At 39.0% G+C, this 13,908-nt stretch overlaps 2 protein-coding genes across 3 annotated transcripts; one reads left to right on the forward strand and one right to left on the reverse strand.

The window, feature by feature from the left end:
- Positions 1-337: 337 nt before the first annotated feature.
- Positions 338-2,854, forward strand: LOC126792854 (uncharacterized). 2 transcript variants are annotated; one of them, XR_007671962.1, is made up of 10 exons: positions 338-454; positions 553-609; positions 788-885; positions 1,066-1,135; positions 1,408-1,456; positions 1,542-1,630; positions 1,805-1,852; positions 1,929-1,988; positions 2,180-2,337; positions 2,476-2,854. XR_007671962.1 is itself a non-coding variant. In XM_050519349.1 (9 exons), the coding sequence occupies exons 1-9, from the start codon at positions 395-397 to the stop codon at positions 2,282-2,284; spliced, it is 636 nt and encodes a 211-aa protein (XP_050375306.1). In that variant the 5' UTR covers positions 338-394; the 3' UTR covers positions 2,285-2,466. The 2 variants fall into 2 exon arrangements, 1 of the variants encoding a protein (XP_050375306.1); XM_050519349.1 differs by lacking the exon at positions 2,476-2,854 and having other exon boundaries at positions 2,180-2,466.
- A 1,668-nt stretch (positions 2,855-4,522) lies between these two features.
- Positions 4,523-9,605, reverse strand: LOC126787646 (polyprotein of EF-Ts, chloroplastic). Its single transcript, XM_050513536.1, has 4 exons — positions 9,429-9,605; positions 7,024-8,798; positions 5,557-6,268; positions 4,523-5,453 (listed from the first exon to the last, which is right to left on the reverse strand). Exons 2-4 carry the CDS (start codon positions 8,735-8,737, stop codon positions 4,823-4,825), a joined length of 3,057 nt encoding a protein of 1,018 aa, XP_050369493.1. The 5' UTR covers positions 8,738-8,798; positions 9,429-9,605; the 3' UTR covers positions 4,523-4,822.
- Between the last annotated feature and the right edge of the window lie 4,303 nt (positions 9,606-13,908).

Genomic DNA, 13,908 nt, shown 5'->3' on the forward strand with positions numbered 1-13,908 from the left:
CAACACGTCTCGTTTGTATTTTGACTTGTAATCTTGCATGACAATCAATCGAGAGACTCCGTCGAGTAGTTGGTCTTTTTCCATACGAATTAAACCTCATCTTCAACGTTCCCAGAGTGAAAATGCAGCTGTGCATTCTCAGCATCGCAATGTAGGTCATCTGTAAGTAAAAGATAGCCGGAGGAAAGCATTGAAACCATGGTAAATGACCTCAACTGAGCACTTGACTGACTTGAGTAGAAAGTAAGAGTTGGGCCTGGATAGGGTCCGAAATATCCAGACCCGTGCCCGTTATATAATTATAGGGTTGAAAATAAGAGGAACAAAAGAGGAAGTAGAAACACAACCTTTGAAGATTCTTTGATTCTGGGTGTTTCGACAAAGGACTCCCAACATGAAGCTGAAGCAGCTCGAAAGCCTCCTAGGTAGTCTCCAACAGTTCCCAAACCCAAAGGTCAATCACTCTGTGACTCTCTCTCTCTCTCTCATATGACTCTTTTATCTCTCAAATAGTTCAAAGTAATGGTGTTAACTGCATATTCTTGGTTGCAGGTGGAGCTGGAACAATACCCAACCGGAGCCCACATTGCAGCTCGCATGCTTTACACTGTATGTCTCCTTGTTCTCTTTTTCATCAAATAAAGCTCTATACTTTATATCAATTCTTGTCTTTGGGCTTATGCTGAAATTGGGTATAGAGTACTAATGAGAATCAAATAGCTTAGTGAGTAAAGCACATATCTTTATAACTATGAGCTGAGCCTTACATGGTTTTTGATGGGTTCAGGCAGAGAATTCATTTGGGGATGTGTGTGACAAGGTTGTGGCGGATTTTGGCTGTGGTTGTGGTACATTGGGGGTGGCAGCTGGACTCTTGGGTGCAGAGTGAGTAGCATCTTTCCCTTTCCTTAGTTTGTTCCTCATTGTTACTTTTTTAGCTGCTTCTACTGTTCTACATTAGTACCCTAACCTCCTCTAGTTGTAAGTGTAGAGTTTGTAAATCTTTGTAAGAATACTTCATTCTGATGGCTGATTGAATACTTACTTACATTCACTGTTTCACAGACATGTGATTGGCATTGACGTTGATCCAGAATCTCTTGAATTAGCTTCACTAAATGCTGAGGAACTTGAGGTCTAATCAATTTCTTTATTTCTTTAGTGGTTTTAGTCTCTAAAGCTATATATGCCTTAAAATGCTTATACAATGGATTGTTTATACTTTGCGAACTTATATGGTTCTGGTTTTATATGTTTGTGTCTATGTTTCCTCCATATAATGGTATTTTAAGAATAAAAAAACTCCAGCCATTCTGTTGCTTGAGGCGTCTAATATCATGGGGTCAACAATTGAATCATATGTGCCTTGGGGAAGCTAATGCCTTGTTTCTGTTGGTATTTCTGCAGTTGGACATAGATTATATTCAATGCAACATCAAGAGCTTAGGATGGAGAGGTACTAGAACACCTCTCTTTAGTCTTTAGTATTCAGCAGGCATTTGCTTCTGAATTTTTCATCGTCTAATTGTCTTGATTCTTAGCTGAAGTTGTTGATACCGTTATAATGAATCCTCCATTTGGAACTCGGCAAAAGGGTGCTGACATGGATTTTCTCTCTGTGGCTCTGAAGGTAAACGCAGGGACTGATCTCTGACTACCTTTATTATTATTATTTTTTTAACACAATGCATCTTTAAAGTAACAGTTTTCTGTAATCATTAGTGGTTTTGTCGAGTTATATTGAAGCTCTTTGATCTCAGTTGTTCTGATATATGTGTCCCTCATACTTTTTGTCCTTTGTCAGGTTGCTTCTCAAGCTGTTTATTCCTTACATAAAACCTCCACAAGAGATGTAAGTGTTTTGCAAAGTTGGAAAGATTATTTACTGCTAGTACATCTGGTGATGAGATCTGTTTTGGTCATTGCAGCATGTGAAAAGGGCAGCCTTGCAGCAGTTCAATGCTACCAGTGCTGAGGTTATATGTCAGGTGGGTAAAGATAGCTTCTCACATTACTTAAGAATCCTCATGCTGTGACTTCTAGATGATAAGTCATGCCATCATATAGTATCTGAAAGGCAAAAATTACATACCAAACTATCTGTTTAATGTGTTCATGAATGAGCATGCTCTGTGTTGAAATGATATTAAATTTACTCTGCTGTCTCCCTTGCTTTCAGCTTCGATATGATTTACCTCAAACATACAAGTTTCATAAGAAACGAGATGTGGATATAGCTGTGGACTTGTGGCGATTTGTTCCCAAGAGTAAGCATGGTCCGTAGATTAAGCACATGCATGGTGTATTATGGGTGAAAAATATACACTGAATGTTAAGGTAGGAACCTGTTTTGCTTTCATCAAGAATCTATTGGCTTTCTCCTAGGATACAACCATTAGTAATAATAGTCGAGTAAGATTCTAATGCATGCAATCCCTTTGTTTTCACATTCTCTTTCACTGTAACTATGCTCAGGGATCACCCCGGAACTTTTACAGTTGTGATTAAATGAAACGAAGATAAAAATTGATGCCTTTCCCCGCTTAAGTCAAGACCTATTCGCTGCAAGAAGCTCAAATTGAGGCCTTGGAGAAGATTACTGTGAATGTGGGGGTTCATATGCAGACCAAGCAAAAATTTGTCTTCCACTCTACATTGGAGTTTGATCATCTAGTTAGTTAATATGAGATTTGATCAAGTCCCCTACTAATTAATATGTTTATTTATACGGAATGAGGTCAGCACAAAATAAATATATCCTTTTCCTAGCTGAAGTGGAGAAACTCTCCGTTGGAATTTAGGATTCCAGCCAAGAGCTTATGAATATATGTACAGAAGGATTTGTTTAGCTAGAATTTCAACATCTCTGTTGAGCGTCCTAAGATTTCACACCACTTAAACACGAAGTTTAGCGTTTGTATGTTAGCAAAACCGATATGGGAATGGAGATGGTGACCAAGGAAAAGCTAAACCACCTTCGAGAAGAAAGAGACGATAATGCGGATATGCAGAGAGACCAGTTGAGAGACAGGAGAGGCTAAAGCATGATCTCGTACGTCGATACAGAAAATGTAAGAGAGTCGGGAATAATGTCGCCAACGTTGAAGCCGAAACAGTGAAGTCTCTGGGCAAGAACATGATCGTGATGCCAAACAGATTAGGAAGAAAAGGCGGAAAATAATGGAGGAACTTCTCCATGACGATGACGATGCCAAACAAAGTCACGAATCTCTGCAACAATTAATATCATCAACAGGTTCATCAGTAGTAAAATTGACAAGTCTTCCTACAGACGCTGTGTTTTTGATTCTGGATAAGTTGATGGAACCCATTGACCATGTTCGCTTTTCCCCAGTTTCGAAAGAAAGGTGTTCTCTTGCTAGTTACTATACCCAGTTAACCACACAACGCGACGTTGGCCTAAGCAACAGGCACTTCCCATGCTCATGATTCCTCGTCAATCCAACAACCAGCCTATACTATACAGCATTCCAGAGAGAAAAATGTACAGCAACATCGTGTTAACCGTACCACCGATTCCTAATAGTGATATTCAAGAGAATCAAGACTACATCGGCATCGGCGGCTCTAACCATGGATGGTTGGCCTCAACACGCAAATCTTCTAAGAATTTCATTGATCTAAACAATGTATACGCACACGAACTAGTGGAGGTTACTTATCATATAACTTTGCGAAACCTTTTCAGAGCAGACATAGAGGCAATTCATCTTCCTCCCCTAAAGTACGAATTCCGAAGAGAAGACCATTTTCATCCCTATATGGTTCCACAAGTTATCTTGTCTGCCGATCCCACTTTGCATCAAGAAGACTACCTAGTTTTAGCAGTATTCAATCATCTAGTGCCGCTGGCTTTCATCAGAGGAATTGGGTCGGCTTCAAGTCTCGAGGTTTCCAGCAAAGCATAAGGTATGAACAGCTATAGTGTGTAAAAACAAAGTTTTCGTAATTAATAATTTCGTATTAGTTATGAGAGCAGATGTCAGTGACAATGTAGAGCCTCCGGAAGAGGAGATTCTTGAAACAATTTCATCAAATGACATAGGGTATTGTGGATATAGTTACATTGTGGAATCAACTAAAGGAGACTTAAACCTAAGTTTGGGTTTCAATTGAGAAAGACTAAGCATTACCGATTGACTCGATCACACTCAACAATGCCGGGACTAATGGAAGATCCATTGAAAACTTGTGCTTCGCGTTGTTGATATGTCATTTTGTATACAAATACAATGGAATACACGTACAGAGAATAGGAGATGGATGAGGGTACCAAGGAAAACAAGAGCCTATGATGATGGAGCTAGATTGCAAAATGTACGCTCTTTCACGTACACTGGTCGCCGATCCTCCCTCGCTTACAGGTGAATTCCTAGTTCACATAGGAAAATTTTCTGTCAGACAAAAGCCAGTTCATTTTGACGACGTAAAACTCGTATTATTCAATAAGGAATCATTAGCATCACAATTTTGACATATACCATCAAACCTCCAAAACGTCACAGAGGACGGCCTATGAATTAATTTACGAGCTATAATTTTCAGATAAAAAAAAAACAAGAGATACAGTTCCACCATGGCGTAGCAAATAAAGACTAAAGCAGAGATGCTTAATGCCTCGCTTCCCTCTCAAAAAACAGATGACAAAAAAACATGTAGCTTTTACAGGGTATTGCACCGGTCATTTCCAACATAAGAGATCCATGCTAAAACCAAAACTGGAAACAATCATCTCACTTCCCCGTCTAAAATAAGTGCAACCACCTCTGCGCTTGATGCTAAGTTGATGATTGTTCTCGTCTTACGCTTCAGATTTAATGCCCTCGACTGTCTCCCCAAGAGTGAACCTAACAAACCTTCGAACTTTTATGTTTTCCCCAAGAGCAGCAACAGTCTGCTTCACAAGATCCTTCACCAATATATTATCGTCTTTGATAAAAGGTTGCTCCAACAGAGCAAGCTCCCCAAGCCTCTTTGAGATCCTTCCCTCCACGATCTTCTCCCTAATGTTTTCAGGTTTCAACAGAAGGTCCTCCCTCTGCATCTCAATCTCTTTTTCCTTTTTTACAGTGCTCTCTGGAATGTCTTCGATGGATACAAATTGCACCTGAGGGCAGGCCACAACTTGCATTGCCAGGTCATCAACCAATTCCTTGAATTTTCCACTTCGACCAACAAAGTCAGTCTCACAGTTGACTTCAATCAGAACTCCAATGCGAGCGTCATGAATATAAGATCCTATCCTGCCTTCAGCAGCAAGCCGACTGGATTTCTTTTCAGCAGAAGAAAGACCCTTCTTTCTGAGGTACTCTTGTGCCTTCTCTATATCCCCTCCAGTTTCAGCGAGAGCTTTCTTGCAGTCCATCATTCCCGCTCCAGTTTCATCCCTTAGTTGTTTAACCAAAGCAGCAGAGACAGCTACAGTTGGTGCCCTGTAATAGGTGTTGAATATAGGTCACATTCACAAAATGTACATAAAGAATTCCTTAGCATGCGAACATGTTAAACGCGTGAACATGGTAAAAAATTGCTTACTTCTGAACTGGCTCCTTTGTTTCAACTGCAGCAGGCTGTTCTTTCCCTGCTGCGGGGACCTTCTTTGCTGCAGTTTGGGCAGCCACTTCAGCTGCAAAATCCTGACTCCGTTTTTCCAAGCCTTCTCCCAGATTGAAACGTACAAACCTCTTGACCTTTATGTTTTCCCCAATGGTTGCAATAGTTTGCTTCACCCAGTCCTTCACCACCACCTTATCATTCTTGATGTAGGGCTGCTCAAGCAATGCCAGCTCATCAAGCCTCTTCTTGATCCTCCCGTCAACTATCTTTGATCTAATCTGCTCTGGCTTTGACATAAGATCTTCTTTCTGCATCTCAATCTCTCTTTCCTTCTTTACAAACTCTTCAGGAACATCTTCTGTAGTAACATACTGTACTTGAGGGCATGCAGCTGTTTGCATGGCTAGATCCTCGACCAGCTCTTTGAAAATATCACCCCGGGAAACAAAATCTGTCTCGCAGTTTACCTCCAGTAAGATACCAATTCTGCTATCGTGAATATATGAACCTATTCTCCCTTCAGCAGTGACTCTACTGGCTTTCTTATCTGCACTTGCTAAGCCTTTCTTTCTAAGGAACTCCTGGGCTTTGACAATGTCTCCTCCACACTCCGACAAAGCCTTTTTGCAGTCCATCATTCCAGCTCCCGACTCGTCACGCAACTGTTTTACAAGAGCTGGTGATATGGTTGCTGTAATCCAAAATATAAAAAATTAGAGGCAGATGTAATCAACTTATTCGGCTTACTATATACCTGACAGAACAACTTCATAACTTAATTTAGGTATCTATTGAAGATTTTATCCGTGCTCACCAGCAACAATATCATACAGCTAGAGATTGAATCTCATGGTAACACTAAACAATAATTTTTTATAAAAGAAATAAATATCTGGGGACTGGGGAGCAGAAATTGTCTGTAGCATGAAACTACTTACCATGTCTGTTATGTGTGGGTGTGGATAAACATTAATAGAGAAGTTCAATCATCAGATTCAGAACCATGGCTCCTTATATCCTAAGTTCATCCAAACCCTAAAAATTAACTCTAGATCCTCATACTTCAGTAGTCAATTTCAATCGCCTAAGAAATGGGTTATGTATTGATGCAAATGATATTAAGGACATCATGCCCTGAGTTTTCAGGTCATCAGTAATTACCTGATTTGATCCACAACGTTTTGAAATGCAATATATTCAGCAAAATGACCAAGCAAATCAACCTTTAGTCACCTCAAAGTGATTAGGTTGGCTTTGTGGCTCATTATACAGTGGAAAATTGTTCAAATTATACAGCAAGAGCAAAACATAGCATATTGTAATTGGGTCTTTGGTCACGAAGTGCATGCAGTAACTAAGTGTCATATTTTTTGTTACCATTACAGACACTCTTGAATCTAGAAAAAATGGGAAAAACAAAACCAAAGAAAGAACCTTGTTATGAACCTTTTGTCTCTTGAGGAGAAGCAAGATCTGGTTGTACATCTGGGCTGGTGATACTCCCACTAGTATCAGGAGCTGGTTGCACTTCTTCATCTTCAGATAGTGGAGTTGAAGGACTTTCACTCTCCCAAGTAGGTGGTTCTAATTGCGGCTCATCTTTTGCTATTGTGTCGTCTACTTTACTCTCTATAACGTCTTCGGGTTTTGTGTCATCTGATGGCAACGCTTGATCAACTATTTCACCAGACATATCTGAATTTGCATCATTTTCCACTCCGTCCGTTGAAGGAGACTCCTGCTCAGTAGAATCTGTGGTAGATATACTTTCTTCAGGAGCCACGATTTTGGAACTCCCCTCTTCTTGTTGTAGGTCTTGGACCACACCATCTATAGTTTCTAGAGTTTCCGTTGAACTAGAAATAATGGTCTCCTCGTCCTCTAGGCTTGACTCATCATCTACTCCACTGGCTCCTGCATCAACTACCTCTAATGGAGCACCATCATTTTCAGTACTTTCATCCATGGAAGCAGGGACGCCAAGACTCTGCTCATCACTGCTTACTTGTTTGTCCAGCACTTCCTGTGTTGATTTTTCCGTACTCTTTGGAGTCGAAGTTTCTTTGGTTGCTTTCTCTACTTTCTCTCTTTCATCCAAAAAGGCGGCAATATCCTTGTTTTGGCGAAACGCCACGAGAAATGGATTTGTTGCTGTGTGGATCACTCCTTGAGTAATCTGGGACTCTGACTTCTGAACATCTTCTTCTAACTTCATTGTCAAGGTTACTTGTCCTCTACTAATACGCAAGACACGGACATTAATTTCTTGACCAACCTCCAGAGAGGTCTCCCCCATCATGCTTGCAAAACCTTCATCAGCTTCCTCCGACTGAGGCAAGAAACCTTCCTCCCCTTCAGGAAGTGAGATAAAAGCACCAGCCCTGACCAAATTCTTCACCGTGCCCACTAGGTTCTGCCCCTTGGAAAATTTTGAACTTTTTCTCCCCTCATTTTTCCTCTCTCCTTTCTTCGGACCACCTCTTCTGTCAGATCCACCCCTATCACTACTGGACGAAGGATCTTTCCCTTCACGCATAGTGAGAGAAATCCGCTTAGTCTCCATATTGGCTTCAACTAATGTCACCTTCACCTCTTGCCCCACAGAAACAACACTTCCTACATCTTTTACATAAGTATCACTCAACTGCGAAACATGTACCAGGCCATCTGTGAAAGCTCCAAAATCAATGAAAGCACCAAATGGCTGAATTGATCTCACTTTCCCTGTAAATGTTGCACCAGGAACCAGCTCCTCATTCTTAACAGGTGACATTTCACTTTGCCTACCTGGTCTTGCACGCCTTGCTTGAGATGGACTGGAACTTACATCAGAGTTGGAAGATTTTCCAACAGTTTCAGCTGCATCCGATTCAGTCGAAGCTTCTGCAGCAGCCGAGTCTGGTTGCTCCACTGCTACATCGGTTCCAGTGGCAGATACCACATAGGTTGATCTATGAGGAACAGGGCATCTGTTGTTGTATAATGGAAACAATCTAATAGAGGCCGAAAAGGGTAAAAGAAAACTCTGGGGGGATAAAGTATGTCTAGCAGATTTCCTAGTAAAATTGAATTTCGTTAGAGAATTGGTCTTTCTTGAGGTAAAGGCAGTTCCAGGAAAAACTGAGACATTGCTTATGGAATATGGAACTACAGGCGTCATATCGAATCAAGTTGTGGAAGTTGATTCTGCTGTTAACACAATTACTTCATCCCTCGCTCACCTGCAGAGGTTATCAAATTGACGATTAATAGGGGGAAAAAAGGTCATCTTGGAGTAAGTAGAAATGCATCATATCAAAGAACAATAATTCGCGCGTTTGCAGTTGGAGCTTATCTAGATTGACACATAGAAACCCCATTGCCCACATAGTTTCAAACTTTCAGTGTGCAAATAAGCTACATGTGCCCAGAATCACTCATCTTACACTTGCATACCAAGCAGAAGCCGGTCATTTAAAATCAAATTCTCACAGTAATCCACCAGTCAGCTAATTACATTGCCACACACAGTCCACAGCTAACTAGACTTGAACAACTTATGCATTCCACATGATTCAATACTAAGCATAGCAGCAACCCAAACCCAATACCTCAAACTCAAAACCATCATTAAAACTCATACGAAGAAACAAAAACAGCATTTAAACTACACTGCACAGACACTATAAACCTTAAAACTAAGCAAACAGATAGCATAAGAACCAAGAAAACTACAAACACAGCAAACAAAGAAACCAGCTTTCACTATTCAAAAGCACCATAATCTAAAACCCATTACAGCAAACTTATCCAAACACATAAAGCTGCACAATTCAGAGAACCCAGAAAGCAGATGAAGTCAAAGTTTGTACCTTTAACCAAAAACTGAGTTAAAAAAAAGTGTTGTTTGGATAATCCCAAAGAGGCTACGAGTGTGTGAAGCTCATATATACTTGGTGCTTGGGTTGAATGGTTATTACTGGTAAGGAGTAGGAAAATGAAAGGTGGGGCTTTAAATCCTTATCTTTCTGTGCCACTGTTTCTGCTTCCTCCTAGATTAGGCAGAATTCCAATTTCTTCATCAGCTTTCAATTGGGCTATTCTGGGCCGGGTAGAGAGTTGATGATAGTCTGACAGCCTCTGTTTATAGGCCCAAACTGTCGCATTTGGGGTGAAGGTGAAGAAGGAAATATCCGATGACAGAAACCCGACTCATTAGTTTGAATAGTTTCCAAGTTAGGGTGAAGGTTTATGTAAATACAGTTAATAAACATGGTTTTAATTTGTTCAGGGGTTGTTGTTTGAATAGAACCCTCGTCGTATGCGATCGACTGTGATCGATCGGGTTTCTTTCATATTTTCTCATAATGGAACCTCCACGTTGATGGAACAAAGGAATTGTGTTGAGGAATAACACGTACGTACTTTGATCTTTTAGTGGTCTGATATTATTTTGTTTTGAGAAGTGTATATATGTATTAACATCCGTTTTTCCAAGGGTGCAAGTTGATCACGTACGTACAATCTCATACAAGATGTAAAGTGGTGAAACATGTTTTTAAAAGTAGTGTCATAACTGTCTAAGTCTCTATTCAAATGTCTTGGTACTACTGATCGATCAAGTAGAATGTGATCAGTATAATAGTATGTATACGGCACGGTCCTTCTCCAATGAAGTCCGATCTGGGTTTCGAGTTCAATACTTTCTTAACCATCAGATGCTCAACTATACTGCTAAGACTTACTGGTAGGCAGTAGCTGGAGGCCTGGAGCATCTTCACAACGGTGGAATGGTGCCACAAAAACGAAAGCTAGCTTAAGATTATATAAAATGGCAATATGACCACATGCATGCATGCAGAGAAAACCAAAAGCTAGTTTTATACAAAAACAAGTTGGGATTTATATTGTTGGGTAGCTATATATGGCAGCATATGTAAGAGCAAATTCCATAGATTCATCAAACACCAACATAAAACAACTATGTGAGCATGTGTGGAGCTATATAACTAATACTTTCATCAGGGAGATGACATCAGTGCTTATATAATCAAGATGTAGTTCTCAATGTGAATCATATATATACTAATTTATAAGAATTTATACCTGTAAAACTACATGTGATCGATCACACAATCGGTGATGGGTACTGTATCGGTAATTTTGTTGATACTCCAATAACTTTACATAACATTATCTTAGGTGTTAGTATGTATATATATATATATATATATATATATATATATATATATATATATATACGGATTTTCTCAAATGCGGAGGTCCGCACCAATGATTTTGGTGCGGATTTCGATCTTTTTACCACTTTTTGATCGAATTTTCTCATCTCCACCGTTTAGTATCTAGATAATATTGTGTAGATCATCTCTGCAAAATTTCAGCCAATTTGGTAATCGTTAAGGCCCTCAAAATCGAATAACAAATGGACGGACCGAATTCTGTCAAACCGTTACCGTTCATATTTTTAACAGAAAAACGCAATTTTGAGGGCCTTAACGATTACCAAATTGGCTGAAATTGTGCAGAGATGATCTACACAATATTATATAGATACGAGACGGTAGAGATGAGAAAATTTGATCAAAAAGTAGTAAAAAGATGGAAATCCGCACCAAAATCTTAGTGCGGACCTCCACAGCCAAGAAGGGCTATATATATATGTATATATATGACGTACCACTGAAAGTTGTGAAGTTTATAAATTAACAACTTTGGATTTGGGAGAAAGCTATCTACATATAAACAATGAAGAAAAAAATTTGAGGACCAGATACATATTGTGCATTATGATCGATAATTCAAGTGAAGATTAGGGCAATCAAAGTGGGAGTTTTAAATCAAACAAGATCAGAAATGATATCCAAGTTAGATCATCTGAGCAGTACTAGGGATGTTGGTTTTGTGATTTGTGTTTTCAAAAGATTAGGGAGACAATGAAGGGAAACATATGCATTGTCTAAAAGATTAGTGTGTTTCATTTCCAAGTCATGAGTAGGTCCTTGCGTCTATTTTTGTTTTTAAAGACAGAATTAATTCTTGCATGACATGCATAATCTAAAAGAGGCCAAGTGTTGAATTTAGTAGCATCTCCACATGTGCCTACATTTATAGTTCCCAGTTATACAAATTATTCTTTTAGAGTACACTTGTTGCACATTTGTTTTGAATAAAAATTACAAGAGAATCTCCCATCCATGCTTAACATGGATTCATGGGCATCATATATAATTAGTTCAGCATTGGCCTTCATTGCTAATATATATGAGAGATCTAGTTATCAACAAGGTTGATTTCTTTAGCTCAATCATGCATTCATGCAGGTTAATTTAAGATACCTACAGATACAGGGTCACCAGCTAGGGCATCAATATATAAAACACGAGCAGAGACCACAAGCCTTTTCAATTCGATCAATTGCCTGTATATCAGTATTTGGCGATCTCACATGCAGTATTGTGGATGACCTTTCACAGTGATAATGCATGCAAATAGCTCTCTTTCAAGATTTCGATACGCTATGGGCTTGATCGAAGAGAGAGATAGATACTAATTAAGAATATATTATTAATTCACCTATAGCTCTTGAAGTTCGATCGATACGTATAATGCGTGTAACAATCCAGACATGGTATTTTTTGATGGATTGAATCATTCCAGGCAAGGCTAATTGCATTATTTTCGAATCAAAGTAATGCAGTTATGCTATCATGAACATACGTACATTTATACAGAAGTACTTGCTTTGGAGTTAGTATTGATGGTCAACGGATAAATGCATAAAAGATCATGGAACCATGCATGGTAGCGAGGTAGTGAGATGATGTTGATCGAACTTTATTCAAGAAATCCTTAACGATCCTTTAATTTCATTTCTTTAATTAAGTACCCCAATCAGAAAGGGTCTGTAATCGATCGATCCCACACATACACACGTACGCGGTACGCACACCATCCCTCTCTCCTATAATTCATTACCTTAACCCCTCTTAACCATACATAACAAAGCTAAGTCTGATGCGAGATCCCCGTGTGTTGTATATGAATCATATTTAATCTGGGAATCTCATATAATATAGGATTTGTGGCTGATTTGGATGATATGGAAATGGTGGATGGTTGATTTGGCTTAGCTAGCCAAGCTTCTTTTCATGTTTTCATGGTCCTTCAGAAACAAACACAGCGTCTTCCAAGAGGTTTTGAGAAATTATTTTTCTTTGCTTTTGATTTTGCTTTGCAAATCGTGTGGAGTAATCCACTCTGTAATGAAGCTTGCATGTGCCCTAAATCTACAGTACATATCATATATTCCCTGCATCTTTCTCCACTTTGCTTTGACGTCTTAAACTATTTTCATTTGATGATTCCATATATTACAATAGCTATTAACTACTGCAACCCGTCAGTCATCAAATCGAACCCTATTATCATATTCCTCCTGTTTTTCTTCCACAAAGTACGTACTTTATTAATAGTCGAATCCCTTTTTTAGTTTTTTACACATAATAGTTACTCATGCAGTCATGCCACAACATTTTTGTTTTCTAACCCAAAAAAGTAGAACGAATCAGACCGTGATGCGCGAAAATGACAAGATCATCCAATTTAGCCATTTAGGATGCTTTTGCAAAATGTTAAAAGCAATTTTGACGTTAAGAAACAGTGAGCATGGGTCTTTTTTTTTTTGGGTTAAAAGTGAGCATGGGTCTTGATTGCACCATTTGCACGAAGGGAAGTTATAAAGGTTCATGGTTCCTATCCCTAGCCTTAAGCAAGCTGTCCATGCCAGGCTAGCTATTTGAAGATGAAGCTGTTGGAGACGTTAGATATTAACTGAGAGTAATGTGGATAGTTAGATGCTAGATCTTCTGTCGATTTCGTATTTCTAATACGTACCGAGTTCATCATCACTTGGGCTTCATACCTTCATTGTTTGAGATGAAAAATTAACTGAAGAATGTTTCAATGTAGTTAATTCAGAAGAGATTCAGTTAAAAATATGTCGTGATAATTGTTTTTTTTTTCGTGCATCTCAATTTTGATCAATTTAGTTTCTATTTTAGTTAAAACTTTGAACACTTTAATTTCCTATACACTCATATATAAGTACTAATTTATAATGTATATACTGTCATTCTCGATAAAAAGCATGGCTTTCTTTTATGTGTGTTTACGAATTTAGGTTAGGACTTATGGACCTTATAGAAATGGCGTATACGTACGTCAGTGCCTGAGGAATACGATACACATGGCACAGTATGAATTTGGTGGCCACCCCAGAAACCACATACCAAACCAGTTTTTTTTTTATGCTTATATATATAATCTGTTCTG

This window comes from Argentina anserina, chromosome 1 (genome assembly GCF_933775445.1).
Source record: "Argentina anserina chromosome 1, drPotAnse1.1, whole genome shotgun sequence".
NCBI classification, from domain to species: Eukaryota; Viridiplantae; Streptophyta; class Magnoliopsida; order Rosales; family Rosaceae; genus Argentina; species Argentina anserina.

Bases quoted from the DNA above. Each gene is read 5' to 3' on its own strand.
- LOC126792854 (XM_050519349.1), top strand. From the start codon at position 395: ATGAAGCTGAAGCAGCTCGAAAGCCTCCTAGGTAGTCTCCAACAGTTC. The intron at 1,136-1,407 runs GTCTAATCAATT...GTATTTCTGCAG, and splicing joins TAAATGCTGAGGAACTTGAG to TTGGACATAGATTATATTCA. The intron at 1,631-1,804 runs GTAAACGCAGGG...GTCCTTTGTCAG, and splicing joins TTCTCTCTGTGGCTCTGAAG to GTTGCTTCTCAAGCTGTTTA.
- LOC126787646 (XM_050513536.1), bottom strand. From the start codon at position 8,737: ATGACGCCTGTAGTTCCATATTCCATAAGCAATGTCTCAGTTTTTCCT. The intron at 6,269-7,023 runs GTTCATAACAAG...TTTGGATTACAG, and splicing joins TTCTCCTCAAGAGACAAAAG to CAACCATATCACCAGCTCTT. The intron at 5,454-5,556 runs GTAAGCAATTTT...CACCTATTACAG, and splicing joins ACAAAGGAGCCAGTTCAGAA to GGCACCAACTGTAGCTGTCT.